Below are 19,918 nucleotides of genomic sequence, written 5' to 3' on the forward strand. Positions count from 1 at the left end.
GTGAGGTGGGGTCGGTCTCTTCTCCCAAGTATCAAGTCAAAGAACAACGAGGAATGGCCACAGGTTGCCCCAGGGGGAATTTAGATTGGGCATTAGGAAAAAAATTCTTCCCTGGAAGTGTTGTGAAGCACTGGAACAGGCTTCCCAGGGAAGCATTTGAGTCCCCAACCCTGGAGGTATTTAAAAGATGTGTAAATGTGGCGCTTTTTTCAGTGGTGCAGCTGGCATTGGACCTTAAAAGCCTTTTCAAAGCTCTACAGTTCTATATGTGTACAACTCTGTATGTACAACTCCATATATGTATACAAACATACACACATATATATATGTTATCTATATATATTTACCACTCTGAGAGAGGACTGAAATGGTATCAAATAAAAGTCATGTTATTTATACATATTATATATACAGTGTTATACACACACACAATTGTAAATACTTCCATAAATGTGTAGACATAGGTACAGATATAGGTACAGACATCACTTGACAGGCAGTCCTGTGCAGGAGGTGGGGGCCTGCCCACCCTTGCCATCCCCCCACCCTCCCCAGCCATGTTGTTTGTCAGCTTCCCTGGTGGGACGAGGCGCAGAGGACCATGACTCAGCTGCTGGGCTGGGTGGTGTCTGGCCGGTGTTTGGCCAAGATAAGCCCCCCGCCAACACCCTCCCTTTATTCCGGGCTTTTTGTTTGTTTCTGTCCTGACACACAAAACAAAAACTCCTCCGGGGACTGCTGCGGCGGAGGCAAGTGCAAGTCACAGAGCGGTGATGACAGAGCAGAGGTGTCCGAAAGTAAGTGACCAAGTGAGTCCCCAGGGCTCCTCTGTGGAAAATATGGGCGGGTGCTCTATCTGTGTGCACATGCTGGGACCCACCAAGAAAGCTCATGGGGTGCTGGAGGAGTTGGTATCATCACCTCCTGCGGCATCCTGAGTCCTTTTTCAACTCAGTGGCAGATGGGTGGTCATGCCTCTGAACTTATCCATTGAAACCCTGTGGTCATTGTTCCACCTCTTCAGTTCTGATCCCTGTGCCTGTAACGATGGTGCTTGCTACAGCGCAGTCTGTGCAAGCCATTTCTCAGAGTGCGCTTTCAGTTTAGGATATTATTGTGTATCTTGTCTCTTGTGTGGGCAAGGAAGGAGCTTTAGTGGGACACAGAACCTGTATGAGGATGAAGTTCATTTAGCCTAGGATCTTTTATGCTTATTACCCACTCTCTAACTGCTTTATCCACTTTAAACTAGCTCCTTACAGTCAGGCTCCTTACTTGAGGAGCTGCTTCCTTACATAAGATGTCTCAGGTGGTTGACGCTTTTCTTTTCCTATAAAGTTCAAAACATACCCGCTGGAGTCTCCTGCCCAATTGTGCAAGGGTAAATGTACATTTTTAGCAATCAGCAGCAGCACTGTAATTTTTGAATGTGCTTTTAAATTATTTTCTTCCAATATTGATCTTGCTAGGAATTAGAAGTTTATTAATATATCTGTGAAATTGTAAAGGTGGTTGGATGTAAATAGCAAGATGTGAAGATAAATTGTTTAAGGTCATCTTAGCAGAAGATATAACTAGTATATTGAAATTAGGGAATGGACCACAGGCAAATTGAATTTGTGTTTCTGTTAAGCAAGCTGTCATTCAGTAATTTAAAAATGTAACATTGGTTATATTTTCCAAAATGCAAAAAATATGTATGAAATACTCCTAAGCAACTTACTCTTGAATGGAAGACTGTTTTCTGTGAACAGAAGTCTGTGGGTTTCCATACTGAGGTAACGCTTGTCATAGCCAAAATACTAAACCATGCATATATTGTGTAGGTCTTCTAGCAAAAAAATGCCCGAATTTTTACCTTGGAACACTACAACGATAAAGAGCATTTTATCTACAATAGGGGCTGCTGCTGTGCATTGCCTTGGAATATTATCGGTGTTAGACAAAGTGCTTGTAAGGCTTCCTGTTTTAGAACAGCTTCTCTCTAGGTGACTCTGCGTAGGGAGTGATTATGTGGTACAGCACAGTACTCTGACTTTTGCATTTTAAAGTCATTTCTGAAACTGGTCTCAAAATGTCCATATCACTTCTTTCCAAGCTCTCTCTTTTATTTTTCCACGTCAACCACTGCCCATGGTAGTTTCTCGACTGACCATTGAAGCTGTTAGAGAATTACTTGGAGCAAGTAAATGCAGCTCAGATCTGACCGAAATATTTTCAAGTTCTTTCTAACATGTAAAAATAAAATCAAGTTATATGGGGTGACCAAAGCAGCTGTTAAAGCTGGTTTACCCACACATTTCCCCTGTTCCCTGCAGGTGGAGCACTATGTTGGTGAAATTAAAGGTGGCCTCAGACCAGCCATGAAGCTCACAGTCATAGGAATGGTACACTCCAACCCCAAGAGGTAGGTGAAAGGGCTGGTGGGAGCTTCACAAATCTGTAACTTATGGCGTTGTTTATTTTTCCTGCTCTTAGACTAAGATTGAAAGGGCAAGAAAGACTTCGCTGTTCAGCCTTCCTGACTGCCCTGTCAGGTTTTTCTACTCCTTGCTCCCATCTAATGCACCATTTAAAAACCAGTGGGTTTTGGCACAGGAGGTGTAGGATCATTGCTGTGTTTAGTCTGGCTGGCCGCAACTACACTTGTCATTACTCTTTCTGGCATCTGTGGCGACCAACTTCAGTGCTTCCACTGGTGAAGAGTTTGCCATAACCTCTTTTAGGACACAAATTAGAATTGGCTCATGCACAAATATTGGTTTGATTTCAGTCACAAGAGAGGGGAAGGAACATCAGAAAACACTAAGATACTGCTAGAAACTGGGGGAGAAACAAAGACCAGCCTGCTCTCATACCTTTCTGCTTTTTTCAGTCTGACAATAAATTGGCATCTGTCTCTAATCTTCATAGGCATCTGCCATGTTCACCTTGTCCTTTCACAGTTCTGAAAGGCCCAGTCATTTAACTGTGGGGTTTTTTCAGCTTTTCAGTGACTCTGCTCTGTGATCCGGTGGATGCAAACAAAGATGTTGGGCTGTTATTTACAGTTAACTTTAGTGACAAAACCATCACCCGAAATGCACGAATTGCTGGGAAATGGGGAAGAGAAGAGAAGACTATTCCCTACTTCCCATTTACAGCAGGAGACACATTTAAGGTAATTTTTGGGGTACTATGAATAGGGTGGAGAAGAAGAGGGGAGAAAGGCTGAAGGCTACATGTATGACCACAAATAATTAACTATCGACATTGTAAGGTTAACTAGACTAGTAAAGCACAGAGAGCAGCAGTTCAAGCCCTGATGGGAGAGATCTCTTGCTTTAGGCTTAGAGAGAGAACTCACTGTAGGGCACTTTACAATATCATCTCAGCAGAGGACAGGTTATTTATTAGGGGCATTTCAGAAGAACCAGTAGACGTCGTGCTTCACTATCCCCATCACATGGAATTCTAAGTCCATGCTGATGAAATAAAGGCTGCTGCTGATCTCTAACACCTTCCACTGTCCTTTCCCATTGCAGATGGAGCTCATATGTGAACACCAGCAAATACGAGTCTTACTCGATGGACGGCAGCTCTGTGACTTCACTCACCGCATTCAGCCCCTGAACTTGGTGAAAGCTTTGCAGATCTCCGGGGACATCAAGCTTACCAAAGTGGCTTGAAAAAAAGGAGATGACAGTACGGCCAGAGGACAGAGGCAAATGTACTTCCTCCTGTCTGAGAAATGTTTTAACTTTCTCCCATGTCTGGTTCTGGAGAGTGGGAACTGTATCTTTTTTGTTTGCTGACTTGGTTGAAACATATGCTTTTTTCTCATACACACTCAGCAATTGCAGGGCTGTGGCTGGTCCAGGTAAACCAGAGGGCCTTTGCTGAGATACTCTCTTGTCCTCCCAAACTGTGACGCTATACAGTATCTCACATCCTCATGGTCCCTCAGGCATGCCAGCTGGTGGAGTTAAGTCCTCTGCGGTGGGGTGGCTGTTACCCTCATGACAAGAACTGGGCAGTGTGCCAGTGGTGGGACTGAGGAAAGAGAAGCAGGAGATTTCCTTATAAGTGAATAAGGGACCCTGGTGGGCCCCAACAAAGCTCACATTGTCAGGAGGGAATTGCTTTTCCTAGAAGCTCTGCTCAGTCAGCACAAAGCCATTTGTGCTTCCCAGTAGAGAGCAATAAATACCTCACCACCATCCCTGTCTCTTGCAGGTAGCGTTCTTGTGAACTGAAAGGTATCAACAGCTGTGGATTTCATAGTCTTCTCTGGACCAGCCCTAGGAAATGGTATCTTAGCAGAAACTGCATTACCCATTCTTGTACCTAATTAAAACTGTATCTATCTTTGTTGGCAAACTTCTTTACCAGCTCTGTGAAATATTTGAGTGCATGTGAGTGTTGTGCTGTTATTTCATTAGTGTAGATTTATAAAAAGTCCTAAAGACATGGCTATTCTAATACATATATAAGCATATATCATAGCTGCTGCCTTTGTCTCTGTTATGATTGGTTGGTTATGTCACAGAATAAAGGCGAAGGTCTCTAGATGAAGAGATTTTTTCCAGCACAACTTGGAGAACAAAAAGTCTGCAAAGAGGTGGTTCTGTGGACAGAGGGCTATCAAATTCCTCTGTGACTTCAGGGAAGATGTATAGCATGCTGTGTTCAGAGGGGTTATGGAGGCTTTTGCAGATTCTGGGTGTCAGATTCAGGTACTCGGATAGCACAAGGAATTTTATGAAAATAGTACATCAGCAGGCTGGTCAGGTATTTTAATCATCTGATACATTCCATTCTCCTCTCTGTTGTTGTGGAGAATGTCTTCTTTTCTATATAAATCAAAATTTACAATGTGTGAAGCCATTATTTTCATGTACTCAAATTGCCCTCCGAGAAAAACAAGTCATGTCTAAAGAACACAGGAGATTCAAATGCACTGAACAAATAATGGAAAATTTACTGGCTTTAAATAGAAAAAGCAATAGTCAGAACTGCTATTAGAGTTCTTAGTCCCAGTGGGGCTCCACATAAATGGGCTTATAGTGATAATCAGGAGGAAAAGTCTTGCTTTTATGGCTGAGTGATTTCTTCCAATATATTCAGCACCAGTGATTGTCTGGAATAACTGCCACTAGTCTGATGTGGTACTCGGGATCCTGCACAAGAATGATCTACACGCTGGAGAGGGTGATCCTTTGGTCTTTGGTCAGAGAACCAAATGGTAGAGCAGACGAATGGACAGACAGAGCCCTTGTTTGTTTCACAACAGTGATTATCCTGGCATCTGGACTGTGGCTTAGCAGAAGACTCTCATGGTATACTGAGAAAGGCAGCCTCAGACACCAGGACTTTTCATGGCTTTGATTCAGTCAGACTTAACTAATTAAGTTTATGAGCCCCTTTATAAAGGGGAAAGGAGCAAGACATTTCTGCTTTAGGATAAAGCACAACCTGGATCTGCAAGATATACTCTGAAAACTTGTACAAAATAATTCTTCCATCTTGGAATATTATATCTCATTGTTTCTTTGCAAAGCCCCATTTGCTTGTATCCACCTGATGTCTTCTGTCTCTTGGTTAGATGATGAGTTCTTGGTGGGGCCTCATTCTGAATCTAGATGACTCCTAAGCACCCAGGATGCTGGTCTGCCAGGAATTGCTAGGTGCTATGGGAATATAAATAAAAAAACCAGACTGTCTAAGGAACAACAACACTCCCAGACAATGAGAGTAGGAAACTTGGTCACAAATGTGACTTGTCATCCGGCATGGGGTCCACCTTACTCATGTCAGTGGTTTGATTGCCTCAATCCACTGTGTTCGCTCTACCTTGGAGCTGGCCTGGATATAGTAATGAACGTCATTTTTGGTGATGATTTTGAAGAGGTTGCCTTGCACATTCCCCTTCACTCCTGCAGAGAAAAACATAAAAGAAATGACAGGCCTTGAAGGTGCATAGAGAAATGCTTCTTGAGGAAGAATTTTAATTTAGTGAACAAGGGCATCAGATCTTTGAATTTCATTATGGATAAGATATCTAAAGCTCTTGCATCTTTAATTTCCCTTCTGCAAAATAAAGATACAGTACAGACACCCTTCACATAGACTGTATCAACTACTGTGTATATATGTGTCGTATATAAAATAGCCACTGTTTAGGTGAAGTATCTTACTCAAATTATACAGTGGAGGGATGAACTCCCTACCAGAGTGTGCAGTAGATTAAATATACTCCTGCCCATCTTTATGTTCCTCTTAGCAAGAAGCTCTGTCATTCATCATGCCCTGCCCTGCCCCAGACTGTATCATTTTCAGACTCTGTTTCTTGTCTTTAGAAAGATGTTCCCTGTTTGAGATCCATATATTGTGCTTACTGTCATGAAATAAATTGCTTTATCAGCAGAAACACTTATCCATGAGGCTGAGGTTCTAGACAAGTGCCTTAACTATGCATATTCTCTAGCACAACTGTGGTTTTCCTTGCCGTCTTCATGTCTGCCCGACATTTGGGTTCTAGCGGATCAAAAAGGACAAGATAATAGCATAAGTAGAGGACTCATAGAAAAGGGATGGCGTCAGGGGATGCCTCAAGACTTTGAACTAAACAACATCCAAAAAGAAGGCTTTTCCTATTTGTCTGTTAACTCTGGAATCAGTATCTTAGCACTGTCTCAGAGGTGATCTAGCTGAGAAAAGCCCATGAAAAGGGGAACACCTAAAATACGTGGAAATAACACTTAAAAAAATCCTCTCTGGTACGGACAGCCCAGCAGTATGGGGATTTTGAAATGACATGCCTCTTCACTTGCTTGCAAGAGGAGAGAAAAAGCCAGCCCACTTGTGCATACAGACAGCCACACACACAAACCCACACTCAAAGACTGTATTGCTATGGCATAAATATGTGTGAGTTCAGAGGCTTGTGCTTACCTGCTGGGACCCCGTTGTCCTCCAGAGCCGAGACAAGACAGCCACGAAGAGAAAATCCACCTACTGGTCTGTTTTCTTCCTGAAAAGGAAAAAGGAAATGAGGCTTATCTGGAAAATATTGTCATCAAAATAATTTCCCAGAGCACATCAATTATTTTTATGAAGGTCGAGGCTTAATGCCAGTCTTTCCAGATATAAAACATCCACGTCACAAGAAAAGTCGATTAGGACATGTAATTAAATGCATTACTATGTTGTCTAAGCCTCAGATGTTTCTCTAATGTAGCTGGGAATGGTGGAGATCAGTTGAATGAGGGTAGGCTAACCATCACATTTCAAACTTATGTATAGTTTTATCAATAACAACCCATATTAAAAAAAAAAATAATGCTGCCCCTCGGCTAAGGAAGAGGAATCTCACTAGGGAAAAGGCAGGAGGTAAGATGCAGGGATAGAAAATTCTACAAGGATAACCTCCTGTGGTAAGGCCAGAGAGGTCTTATTCCCCAGGAAACGGACAGAGGGACCTGAAAGGAGATTTGGCTGAGAGAAACATTTAGAGCATAATATAATGTTCAAGTCTCTAAGAGGATTTCTGGGTGCAGTAACTCCCCACTCACATACCTTAGTGGGGTCATAGTAGTGCAAAAAAGCAGGATCAGCTCTCAAAACAAATCTCCTCACTTTCCAATTTTTCCTCTTGTGTCCCTGTGAAATAGAAGAATTAAAGTTATCACCAGCAAATACCTCCTGAAATGACCATTTTCCTGGAGGCTGATGGGGCAGCTGCCCCGCCAGTCCCTTGGGGATCCCCCCAGCAGGTCCTGGCACCCAGTACTGCCAACCCTTACTGCACCCTGGTCCAGTTTAACACTAAAATTGCAGCTCAGGGTACAAAGCTCCAGGGTAGAAACACAACCGTGCAGTGCAGGTAGGGTTTCCTCTGTGCTCTGCTTTGAAAATTGATCATCATCTTGTTCGTAGCAAGGGTCAGAAACAAAATCTTGCAGAGTAAGGATGGGATCCCATAAAAAATTATTGCCAACAGGTAATTCTGCCCAGAGAAAACAGGTCTCACCACCACCAGAGCATCCATGTGTACATGAGTCACTGTCCATGGGTTAATGTTCATTTCATGCACAGTCAAAAAAAGTCAAGAACAGCACAGCTGCTCACACCACCCAAATGGGATAGGTTAAACAAGAGGAACAGTGGATCGGCTTGGAAGTGAACGTAACACCTCTCTTTGGTGGGAGTTGGAGTTTGTGTGGGATTTTGCTTTTGATGCTATTTTACGCCTTTCAGTGTACACTCAATACATACAGAATATCCAATTAATCCTGCCTGAGCAGCAAGTTCCATAGCTGGCTTTTTTATGACTAGACACTTCACCACATGATCTCTGATAGTAGTACTGACGAGCAACTTAGCTCTGCAGGCCACAACTCTCCAGCCATGTTCATCTAAATCACATTTATTCTCTAGGAAGCCTCAAGAGCTGCCATTGTTCTTGTTTCCCAGGGAAAGTTCAAAGACTGTATTTACCTGTTTCACTAAGAATCCTTGCTTCACAATTGTGCCTCTTAATTCAGAGATGTTAAATTGCAGTGCTTCCTTGGAACTGATATTTTTATTACTGCTCTCAGCCTGCAAATAAGAAAAAGACAGTTCCACCATTCTTTTTAATCTAAGTACACTTTTAAGTTCGAAGTTCTGCACAGTATTTCCCTTGAGCTGTTTTTAGGTCATATTCCCTGAGTAAATTTTACTCCGTAGCTCTGCTGCTCACCTTTGTAGGTCTGGGATTTACAAGGAACAAATTACAGCTGTAAAACCTACACATGTGATGTGGCCTTGAGTTTTAGCATAACTACAGCACAGCCTCTGTTAAATACAGACACAGCACTGCCCACGAGGGATGCATCCTCTTTTAATGCCTAATTAAGTAATCTGTAATTTCCTCCACATCCATGTAGCTGTCTGTCTCCAGCAAAAGTGCAAGTGTAGGTACTACTAAAAGCCTAGAGCTGCTCCTTCTGTGTTTGCTTTCATTGCCTGCATATTTTGCCGGCGGTTTTTCACTCTGTGCATGCCCCATTACCACCGCACTGAATCAAGTGTGTGACAAGGGCCAGAGGAGGGGCCTCTCTTGGTGGCCGCATCACTTACAAACATGTACAACGCGGTGGAGTCGTCCAGAAACTGCTCAGAGAGGTCGCTGTAGCGTGTGGCCTCGGTGCTGCGGGTTCCCACGGGCTTAATGAAGTTCTCCTCCATCAGCATGGATGCCAAGGTGACAGCTTCGAACCGCGACACGGCAAAGCTGTTGGAGATGAGCCAGTCCACCAGGGCAGAACCTGCAGAGAGAAAGGCAGCTCTCAGACCAAGACAATGTGCTCTTCCAATGTGCATCTGGAAGATAGTCTCCTGCCACAACACAAATCTTCATGTGCTGAAATATTTTGGCACCATCACAAAGCTTGTCAATGAAATGCAAGGTTGACCAGAAGCCTGGAGTCCTATACGTGTCTCCCTGTATCCAAAGAGCAAGACAGAAAGGTGTCGGAGAGCTCGGCTATGCTGTGACTTTCCACCAGGCCCCAGCTGATCCCACCATGAAGGCAGTGCAGTAGCTCCCTTGTCCCTATCAGATGTGAGGAGGCTCTTTGCCTGCAGGGGATGTACCTGTGAAGGTCTCTTTGTATCTGTTGCCTTGCTCCAAGTTGCGGGTCAGCTTAATTCCAGTACTGCTGTCATACATCCGCTCCACTATGTGGCTGTAAAGAGGGCACAGGACAACATTAATAGAATAGAACGTCAGGCAGAAATTGCCACATGCTCCTATCAGTGCCTGGGATGGTCTCATGACTGTAAAACAGCCTAGCTACTCCCCGCAAAGTTTCATCCTAAGTACAGTACAGGAAAACTTTACTCTCCCAACAGCAGCACTAAACATGATGCCTCATAAAGTATCTCTCAATTTAAAGCACTTCAAACTGAGCTACAGTCAGCCTTCATTTACCTTCTCAACACAAATCACATGGCATTTTTCCATTTCTTAATTAGTTCTGTTTCCTCTTGTTTAACATGATGTGCCCTAAAAATCCTGCTCTGATTTCCAGCTATCAGCTTTGGAAGCTCACCCACATGGCATGAATAATGTCATTGCTCAATCTTTTTCTGCCATTACATCCTCCGAGGTAATACATCTCCCCAGTGAAAACCTTGGCCTATGACTAGGAATGTCTTCAAGCCAGCAGGGAGGTACCCATGCAAAACCCACATACAAAACAAGCGATGGTAAGGAAGAAGTGCATTCCCATGCTCTGGCAAAAGTATATGCAAACTTCGGGTGGAGCTGCCAGTTTAGAGGCTCTTGACCACACAAGAGCAGATCTGTGCAGAGAAGAGCTTCTCTTGACGCTCCACATCCCTCAGCTCAGGCGCTTTGCAAACTACAGCAATAGCAGAAGGAGAAACCATATATACTTACTGGAGGCTGATATTCTCCAGCAGTTTGAAAGAGTTCTTCATTCTGTGAAGCTCTTGTACCTGTACTGGGTGACCAGCATGAATAGCTCCAGTGATGTCCAAAGCCCAAGAGTCTCGCTCCTCCCTGGAGCAACATTCAAGGAAATAGTCTGTATTGGTTTTTGTCTTTAGTTTGATGAGTAGCTGTGGAAAAAGAAGTGCACAGCAATATAATCGTTTAGCTGTTGTCCTCCACTTGCATTTTGCTTGTTTTAGCACTGGCCCAGGTGACACAAATAAGTCTGATGGAGCATCCCATTGGAGCAGTACAGAGCAATTCTTGGACAAGAGGATGATGGGCACAACTCTAGGGTATTTTTGCTTCCCTTGAACCTCAGATCTCTGGGTTTTCAATTCCAAGCACGGTTTGCATGCATGGAGCTTGTGATGTTTAAAGGAGAGCAGACCACCCAGATACCAGATTACATAGGACTGTGCTGCTGCCTACGGAGCTCTCAACAACTACAACCTCTCACTAGGCTCTTTCTTCCATGGGAAGTACTGAAATAGTTAGCAACTTACAGAGTCATTTCCTTTCTGGTCCAGCTCAGGGAAGCCTGCATTGCTGCTGCCTACATCTAACAGGGGAAGCACAGGAGGCACTTTCCCTTCCAGAGCCCTCTTGCTGGAAACTTTCCACAGCAGCAATGTCCCACTGATGAAGGAAAAGGGAGTCTGACCTGGCTGCCAGAGAGGAACCCACAGATACAGCCAAGGTTTAAGCCAATGGCCGCTGATTATCAGTTTTCATTTTTTTCCCCATCCTTCTCAGATTTTTTCAAGCTGTCCATGCGTTCTCTCCGCCATTCTTGGGCTGATGCAGTTGCGCTTAATTCTGCCCAACATGTGTGGAGGGGGGGAATGGGGGTGGGTTTTATTTGTTAATGGCTGTAACTCAAATTCACGCACAGGAAAAACAAAGACACAGTAAGGGAATTCATTGCTTTCCTGGTGACATTGATAATGGCAGCTTGCTTTTGGCTGGGTCTAATTCTGGAAACTCCCTAGTGAGAAGGCTGCAGTAATCAAAGAAGTCAGGAGGTGAGGAAAAGACTAGGGAGGAGTTAAAAAGTGAGTGTCATTGAGAAGGGGTAAACCTTTCCAGTCATACCGGTCTGTTCTCATATTCTAGGCATGGACAAGTAATAGTGCATCCATCCAAAAGGATCCTGCCCTTTGGAGAAGGTTCCTTCTTGCCTCCTTCAATTTTGTAATACAGCAGCTTATCCTGAAGCAGAACGAACCATCTCACTTTCCAGTTACGAACGATATGTCCCTAGAGGGGAAGAAATCCACACAACTAATTTTAACATAAACATGAAGAAATGGCCACTTTTTTGTGGTGTTTTTTTTTTTCTTTGTCTTTGCAGAGGAGCAAAAATACCATAAACTAACAGGGAACTGTATGAAAAGAAACACGAGGAGTTATCGTGAGTCTTGTTCTCCCTGAAACACACATTTTTAGTAACATTATAGCAGAGCTCCATCACTGTAAAATCATGGAGCAAGAGAAACATGCTTTGCTCTTTCTCCAGCAAGGATATTTCCTTTGTTGGCAAGATTTATTTATTTTTCCTCACAAAACCTCACATGAATTATCTCAAAGAGCTGAAACTGAGGTGCAATCTGCCTGCTGACAGCACCAGGCAGGAACGGGGCTAAATCTGAAATCTGTGAGGGTTCCTGGAGGCAAACTCCTCCTCCTCCAGTGACCCTGGGTGGTGCTTGATGTGTTTTGCTTTTTGTCGTTTTGATGTAGCTGTAGATGCTGAATGGTTCTGAGCGCACTCCGCGAGGTGAATTGGCTTTCCCTTACACCCCCTCTTACTGCTAATGAGTGGCTGTAACTCAAATTCAGGCACAGGAAAAACAAAGACACAGTAAGGGAGTTCATTGCTTTCCTGATGACGTTGCTATTGGCAGCTTGCTGTTGGCTGAGCCTAATTCTGGAAACTCCCTAGTGAGAAGGCTGTGGTAATCACAGAAGTCAAGGGGAGAGGAAAAGACTAGGGAGGAGTTATTTCTATCCTACGTGTCTCCAGTCTCCTGGGCTAGAACATTCCCTGTGCTGCTGTTTCCTGTATAGGAAATACGCTTTTTAATGGCAAAATGAAGGCTACTGGTGAATGCCTCCTGGGTTTAATTGGGCTGGAGAGGAGAGCAAACTCAGTGAGGGCTGTCACCGACAGGCTCAGTCCTGTCTGACGGTGTCAGGTCCAGCTTCGCAGTATGATGAGCTGACTCGCATTTCTACAGGCAACAGAACCTTACAGCCAGCAGGCAAAACATGGGGTAGAGGAAGCTCTGACACCTGGGAGTGGGTGGGCATGGCTGGGAGAAGGGGACATGCAAGGTCCAATTGTGACAGGAATCTTTACTTTTCTGTGAGTAAAGGGAAAACTCAGCAATTTCCAATAAAAGGTGGGGTAACAAGTCTCTAAAATCCAGGGCACTTTAAATCTAATACCTTCTAGTCTCTATTAAATACAATTTACCTCACTTGGGTTTGTTATTTTCCAGGTTTTTTTCACCTGTTGCTGAGTCCCTTGGCCATTTTTCCTGCAAATATATTCTTTGCTATGGCTCTTTTCTATCCTTCTTGGAGATTTCTCTTTTTACAGGAGGCTGCCTTACCTTTCATTTCTTTATCTTTACCCAACTTCCACACATTCACTTTATAGTACATTACAACATGTAATTCAGTCATTTATAATGTGTTTAGATCACATCCTTGCTTCTGCTCTCTTCTTAATAAAGTTCTGTTTCCTTTACCTCATCTCACCCCTTCCTCATTTTTTTTCCTCTGGATCCCTGTTTCCCTATTCCCTTGGTTTCCTTCAGTCATCTCTGTGGTCTCCTTCCTATCAAACTCTGTATCTCAGGGACACCGTACAGGATCCTGGCAGTTACAGCCCAGTGTGCTGCCAATGACCTGTTCCTCTCACACACTTGGTGCCTTGGCTTCCCATTTTGAGTCCAGTAGTCGTTCAATGAGCCACAAAACACAACCGTAGCCCAGAGAGGAGGGCAGGGGCTGTTACTGCTCTGCCCTCGCTGCAGAAGGGAGGGCAAGGAACAGCTCAGGCTGTGCAGCCGTGCTCCGTGTAGAGCATGGCTTCACATGGCCGGCGGCTGGCAGGCCAGGAGCCCTGCCAGGAGAGCTTCTGACCAGTATTACCTTCATGTTAGCACCAGAAGCATTGCCACGTACTGTAGAAAAGCATTTCCCCAAGGCGTGGCAAAGCTTTGAAAAAACCTTTGAATTGTGTTTTTTGTGTGCAGTTAAGGACCATATTACTCACTGAGACAAGGTTTTGGTGCTAAAAGCAGCTGATGCCCCTTGCTAAGTTGCCCTCCTATGACTTGGTCCTACAGTGTGTTGGAAAGTCTGAAATCTGTGACACCATCTTTCTGCTCTTTTCTCTGCATTTTGGCTAACATTTTCTTACAGTGCAGCTTGAGAGGCGTAGGAAAAAAAAAGTTTTTTCAGATACGTTTCTACATTTGGATTGATCTGTTCCCCTTGAAAAAGGATAGTGTGTTCTCCATCCTCACATATGAAATGAGAAACCTTGCTCAGCTGGGTCACTAAAGAATGCACAAATGATCTTAAAGAACTGCCAAAATATCTTCTCTCTCTCCGTTCTCCCATGGCCACTTCCACTGCTGCCGTGCAGCCATTTGCCAGGTAGTTCTTTATGTGCTCTTTGCAGAGGTGTGCCCTAGGTGCAGACATACTAGCTTTCTACTACCTGGGTAAGCCTGGTAGCTAATTTACTTTCCTCCGGGCTAATGCTGATATAGGGAACCTTGAAGGAAGGTAGCGAACACCTGCAGTTCACGCGGCTCCCCTGGCAGGCATCAGCACAAACCCAGAGGGGCTCTCTTCCAAGGAGCTGGCAGAAGCCCCTCCAACCCAGCGCCCGACAGGCTGCCTTGCCGCCACCACCCTGGCTTGGTCCGATCACTGCTCAGGGGCTGCTTCCACATTTGAGCAGAACTGCACCACGAAGGGGAACCGGTGCACTTACCCGTTTGACGAGGAAGCCTTCCTTCAGGACTCCAGCTGCCTCCTGCATGGTGGCCAGCAGGGAAGAGAGACGAGCTCCCACTGAGAAGCACCCAAGCCCCGGCAGCCTGTTCCTCTGCACGTGGTTTAAGAAAGCTCATTTTTCTTTGCTACCCCCCTCCTCCAGCGTGACGCACTCTCCCTTCCCAGGTTTTTTTTTTTTTTTTTTTCCTCCTTCTCTTCCTACCTATGAGACACTAATTAAACAGTGAGCTGGCTCTGATACATTACCTGCCCTCTGGGAAGTAAAACGAAGGGAAGTCTGAAAAGGATCTCAAAGAATTTCACAGACTTAAGTACAATACAGAACCACCACCCAATTAGTTGTCCAATATAAGCAGCCACATGATGACAAACTAGGTGTTGCACAGGAAGGAAAAGCAGAATTATAAAATTCTATCCCTCAGAATTTCAGACTAATCAACTCTACTGCTTAAAATTTCCCATTTAATAAACACATCTCATAGGGGTTCTACAAATCAGAACAGCTTAACTGTAACATGTAGAATGTTACGATTACAAAGAGACTTCTAAGAATCTTAAAAAAATTCTGCTAGTACTTCAGTTCCTCAAAGAAACCCCAAAGCATCTAAAAGCCCACTCTAATGTCAGTGACCTCTGGGTATAGAAACCAAGATTCTTAACTTAATGCCCTAAATCCCTACATAAGCAACTATTTGTGCTTTTAGTAAAAGCAGGCTTGATCTGCAGTGACCTCTTGCAACTCCCAAGAACCTCCAAAACGGAGTGCCTTTTTGTGTCTGACCACATGCTTAGATGTTTATCGCATTTCTGAAGACTTTGGCCATCATAACTGTTTGATAGATTTATCAAAACTTGTCCTGATGAAATAAACTATTAAGAGTATTTCAGACAGCGCTGCTGTTTAGATATTAACACTCTTTGCCGTACTGTTAACATTCCCTAACTTGTACTAAAAGTTAAGGCGATGTGCCTGGGCAGAGCTAGGGGCTGTGATAAGAAGAAACACAACACAGAGTATAACAAATAAACAGAAGCCTTCGTTGCTATGTAAAAAGAGTCCAGAGTTCAGTCAACTCTGACTCAAGTATTTCTCAGTCTTTGCACACTGGATCAGATTACAGGTCACACTTTCATGTACCAAGGATAAAGAACAAGCAAATAATTTCTTTATATAGTTTTCTAAAACTTTTAGCGAGGAAAAGCAAGACACCGAAGAATTCAAACCTGACAATGTATGGCAGACAACCCAGAGTTCTACAGAGATCACGAGAAATACAGCAGATGGCTGAACACTACCTGAAGTTTGAAAAACCCATGGCTGTATAATGAGAAAGCATGCTGGCTGTGATTTCAAAAGCCGCTGGGCCACGTGGAAGTTACTTATGCAGCGCCTGCGGTACTCCCTTTGCCACTCTGAACAAGGCAGGCAGCCACCAGGCACCCGGCTGTATAAGTTATGTCCCAGTTAAGTTTGTTCTCCAGTCCACCCAAAGTAAGTACAGTAAGTTAACAAGCCCCTGGAAGAATATTTTTTGCTGTAGGTGTGTAGTATTTTCAAAGATATCAACGGAATTTTTTGGTGATTTTTTTATATTATAGAAACTTAGGAATAAAGCAGAAATTAAATGAGTGTATTTGTTTTAATTTAGAAACTAATCCCTGTTTCTGTGTATATAAATAAATGTATATATAAAGAGAAGTTGTACTCAAAAGTAGAATCTTGGAAAAAAAGCTGATGCAGTCAGCAGAAAAAAAGAAAATGAATTTCAGAAAAAAGAAGAAAACTTGAACCTAGGAACACAAGAAACATTGCTGCTGCACGCGTTACCCAGACACGCATACTTTATATAAGCAGCCCCAGGAATAGTGTGCTCCACCGTTTGGGGCTTGGTTTCACATTGTTCAGCTTGTTCCTGCAGGCAATTTATAACAAGGGGAGTGAAATAATTTTGTGCTAGTGAGGGCAGGTAGAAGCTTGCAGGGGGCTCTCGCTCAGACAGTGATCTCAGAATTGCACCATAACAGCCCTCGCCAAAGATCTGGGCGAGCTCTTTCTCTCCAGCGTGCAGACCACCCACAACCCTGCGGACAGATCTTGGCAAAATTACCACCAGCAACAAAGAATGTTATTGTTGAACTGCTGGTGAATGGTGAAGAAAGTGTTGCTGTAGCTGGTCATTAAACAACAGGTTTTGTATCAACTACTTTTTCTAATATAGAGCCTTCAACTTCCTTCAACACTTCAAAGTATTTCTTCGCTACTCCAGGATATTTATCATGCACACACACCCTTCCCTGTCTCATTCAGCAGTTAATCAAGGCTAACAAACTGCCCCTATGTTGCTCCCCGAGGCTGAGTAAATGCAGATCTCAGGGTCATATAATGTAGAATGAGTCAGTAGATCTGGGCTGCCGTATTCACACATGTGCTGGGAGGGCAAGTTCTGGCATTGAAGTCTCCCAGTGGAAAAGGACATGCTTTGATTCACATAAACCCTGGGAGCTCTAGACCAAGTCTTCATGGGACTTGAAACTCACTGAAGGGAGGAAACTGTTTCCTCAGATCCATTTTAGAGTGCTACCCACGTGTCAGAGTAGCATTTTAACAAAAAAAGCACAGTTCAGCACTTGCCATTTTCTTTCATCCAAAGTCACCCCAAAATACTTTATGTGCTATAGAATTTGCACTGGGATGGCTGGGAGTAAGTGGCTGAAGGCTTCAGGACCACAGGACGCTACTCAGGGTTAAAGGGAAGGGCAGGAACAGCTGGCTCCGAGCACGAGCTGTGCTATTGCAGCTGGCTGACCTGACAGATACTGCTGGTACCTCCAGGCCAGTCCCTCAAGCAGCTACAAATAGCTGATTAAGAGCAGGTGCCCAAAGGACAAACCTCAGCGTATGCCCTGTGATGCCCATCGTGTCACACAATGGATTACATTTACCCAGCTTTTTCAAAGCAGCCTCTTACGATGCTAGGACTTTGCCCTCTGGTGTAGGACATGACTAAATATTTAGTTCCTTTAGTGGATTAGAAATGAAATAAGATGAAAACAAACCACATCAAAATAGAGAAACATGAAACGTTTCTACATAAAAAGCAAAAGACAAGTGTTCAGAAGCATTCTGACGCAACAGCACTTTCAAAACTAACTGTAGAAAGGTAACAGTGTTTGAAAACAGTTGTTTAATTTTCTTGACTCTGGAACAAAATCTTGTTGAAACAAAATACCAAAGTGCAGATTCCGCTATAAAGAACAACATGCAAGCTCCACTGCATCTAAAAAATGCCAAAGGCCAGAATTTGAGAGAAAACAGCAAGGAAATGTCACTGGATTAAAAACCAAAGAACAACAGCCTGGAAGAAGCAGGACACCTCTTCTACAGCAGCCACTATCTCCCTCATCAGAAATATTAGGCAACACGTTACTGATCTGTGTGCCTCACCTGAGCTGGTACCCTGCTTGGTTTTTTGGGTTTTTTTTTTGCATTAATAAGTCATTTTATAAGTAAAAAACTGTTCCCAAGTTTCAAATCTTACAAAGCTAACCTCCGATACGAAAGTCAAGCTGAGATCCTTACAATTAACATAGTGGGCCAAGCCCTGTTCGCAGGTACACCTGCAGCCCTTCAGCTGACTGCACGAGTGCAAGTGGAGGTTTGGGCACAGCTGGGTAAACAGCACAGCTGGGAAGGAACTGCAGGAACACACCACCTCACCTCAGCCACTTCAACGAAGAACTTCCCAAAAAACCCAGGACCCTTATTTTAAGCACTTGCTAAGCAAACGGACACAAAATACTGTCCGAGATAGAGAGCATTATCTCAGCAAGTCCTAAAGATTCTCAAGTCACAGCCAAAGGCAACTGACACAGCCCAGCTGAGGCCCGGCGTGGGTTTCACAGGTTCAGTGCTCACCTACACACACCTCCCTAACAGGCCTCCAAGGCAGCTGTTTTAGACCTTCTCCTCCTCCCAGCTACTGCAACACAGGAGAAATACCCCCCAAGTTGTCATGTCTTTCATTCAAGTTTCTTGGGTAAAATTTGCTCAGACACCAGGACAACACCATTTTATCTGCCAGGGTAACTAGTGACTGAAATGCATTTATCTTCATCTGTTTTGTTATCGACTTCACCAGATCAGTCATTTTTATTCAGGTACTCAGGACTTACGCAGAATTACGTACACTGGCACGCTGAGGCTCCAATTAGAAAAGCTCCTGTTAGCTTAACTCTACTGACAGAAACAACATTTACCTGTTAATGCACCAAAACAGCTCTTTGAGGTGATACTGTAACTCCCTGATGGCACTCCAAGGAAAGTGCATCGGTGGCTCATCTTTTGGTGCTTTGCTTTACAGCATTATTTTAGCATACAGATCACGCAGTGAGTAAGTTTTTAAACACTCTGTTCTCTAGTCCAAGTACTCATACATTGTGTTTAATGGAAGTCAAACCACTATTTCAGCAAACGGGCAAAACTGGAAGAGCCAAATAGTAAACTGACATTACCACAAGGCTGTCATACACAGCTTCTCAAAAGACAGCAATGTGAGAAAATAAATTAAAAAATTGTTTCATTCTGTGATGACATATTCCAACCATTTTCCAACGTTCTGCAAAGACTGGAAGTGACTTAATGTTTTTGGCTTTCCATTACTATTAGAACAGGTTATGTGTGAACTCCCTCTGACAACCAGGCCTGGACTTGCAGTACGCGTTTTGTGGAAGTCTTGTGCCAACAACACATACTATTTGTACTGTGACAGCATTAAGAATTCCTAGTTAATGCTCAAAGCCTCATTTTTCATGCATTTCTCCTCCAGCAGCACAAAATAATAAGAAAAAAATGGGAAATATGAGACATGACAATAAAAACTAGATATAAACGTGTAAAAATTTAGCAATTGGGAAAGGGTATTTAAACAAAACCATCTCCTCCCTCCCAATTGCCACAGACAAGGAAAACCAGATTTTATTCTATTTTTTAATACTCTAACATGGAAAGCACCTCTTGCTTCCCTTCTTCAGAGAAGACAAACAGGTTGTTTCTAGGGAGAATAGCTCAGTCCAGTGTAAACCAGATTTATGGTAGGCAGAACTGAAGGTCACGCAGCAGTGAGCTTACAAGACAGTACTGCCTATTTTGGAGTAAGTTCATTAAAGCTTCTGCTATATTCAAAATAGTGGCAAAGTGCAATTGTACGTAACTTTTCATCTATCAGCTGTTTATTGGAATGGCAACAAGCTATTTTCAAAGTTTTCAAGCTCTCAGTCCCTAAACACAGATGATAAAGGAAATGCTCTTTCGAACAAGTCTGCAGCAACAAACTTGCAAGAAAAAAACTTTGTTCCGCTCATTCTTGGTTGGATTTAAAACAAAGAGAAGAAAGCCCTTTC

At 43.5% G+C, this 19,918-nt stretch overlaps 2 protein-coding genes across 2 annotated transcripts; one reads left to right on the forward strand and one right to left on the reverse strand.

Moving 5' to 3' along the window:
• The first annotated feature begins 773 nt into the window (after positions 1 to 773).
• Positions 774 to 3,668, forward strand: LOC104268924 (galectin-related protein A-like). Its single transcript, XM_009879161.1, has 4 exons — positions 774 to 797; positions 2,319 to 2,407; positions 2,986 to 3,160; positions 3,525 to 3,668. The coding sequence occupies exons 1-4, from the start codon at positions 774 to 776 to the stop codon at positions 3,666 to 3,668; spliced, it is 432 nt and encodes a 143-aa protein (XP_009877463.1).
• Positions 3,669 to 5,683: 2,015 nt separating this feature from the next.
• Positions 5,684 to 14,610, reverse strand: PLEK2 (pleckstrin 2). Its single transcript, XM_009879162.1, has 9 exons — positions 14,496 to 14,610; positions 11,576 to 11,740; positions 10,427 to 10,608; positions 9,619 to 9,710; positions 9,103 to 9,290; positions 8,479 to 8,580; positions 7,558 to 7,641; positions 6,934 to 7,012; positions 5,684 to 5,915 (listed from the first exon to the last, which is right to left on the reverse strand). The coding sequence occupies exons 1-9, from the start codon at positions 14,541 to 14,543 to the stop codon at positions 5,788 to 5,790; spliced, it is 1,068 nt and encodes a 355-aa protein (XP_009877464.1). The 5' UTR covers positions 14,544 to 14,610; the 3' UTR covers positions 5,684 to 5,787.
• Between the last annotated feature and the right edge of the window lie 5,308 nt (positions 14,611 to 19,918).

This window comes from Apaloderma vittatum, unplaced genomic scaffold (genome assembly GCF_000703405.1).
Source record: "Apaloderma vittatum isolate BGI_N311 unplaced genomic scaffold, ASM70340v1 scaffold40231, whole genome shotgun sequence".
Lineage (NCBI taxonomy): Eukaryota > Metazoa > Chordata > Aves > Trogoniformes > Trogonidae > Apaloderma > Apaloderma vittatum.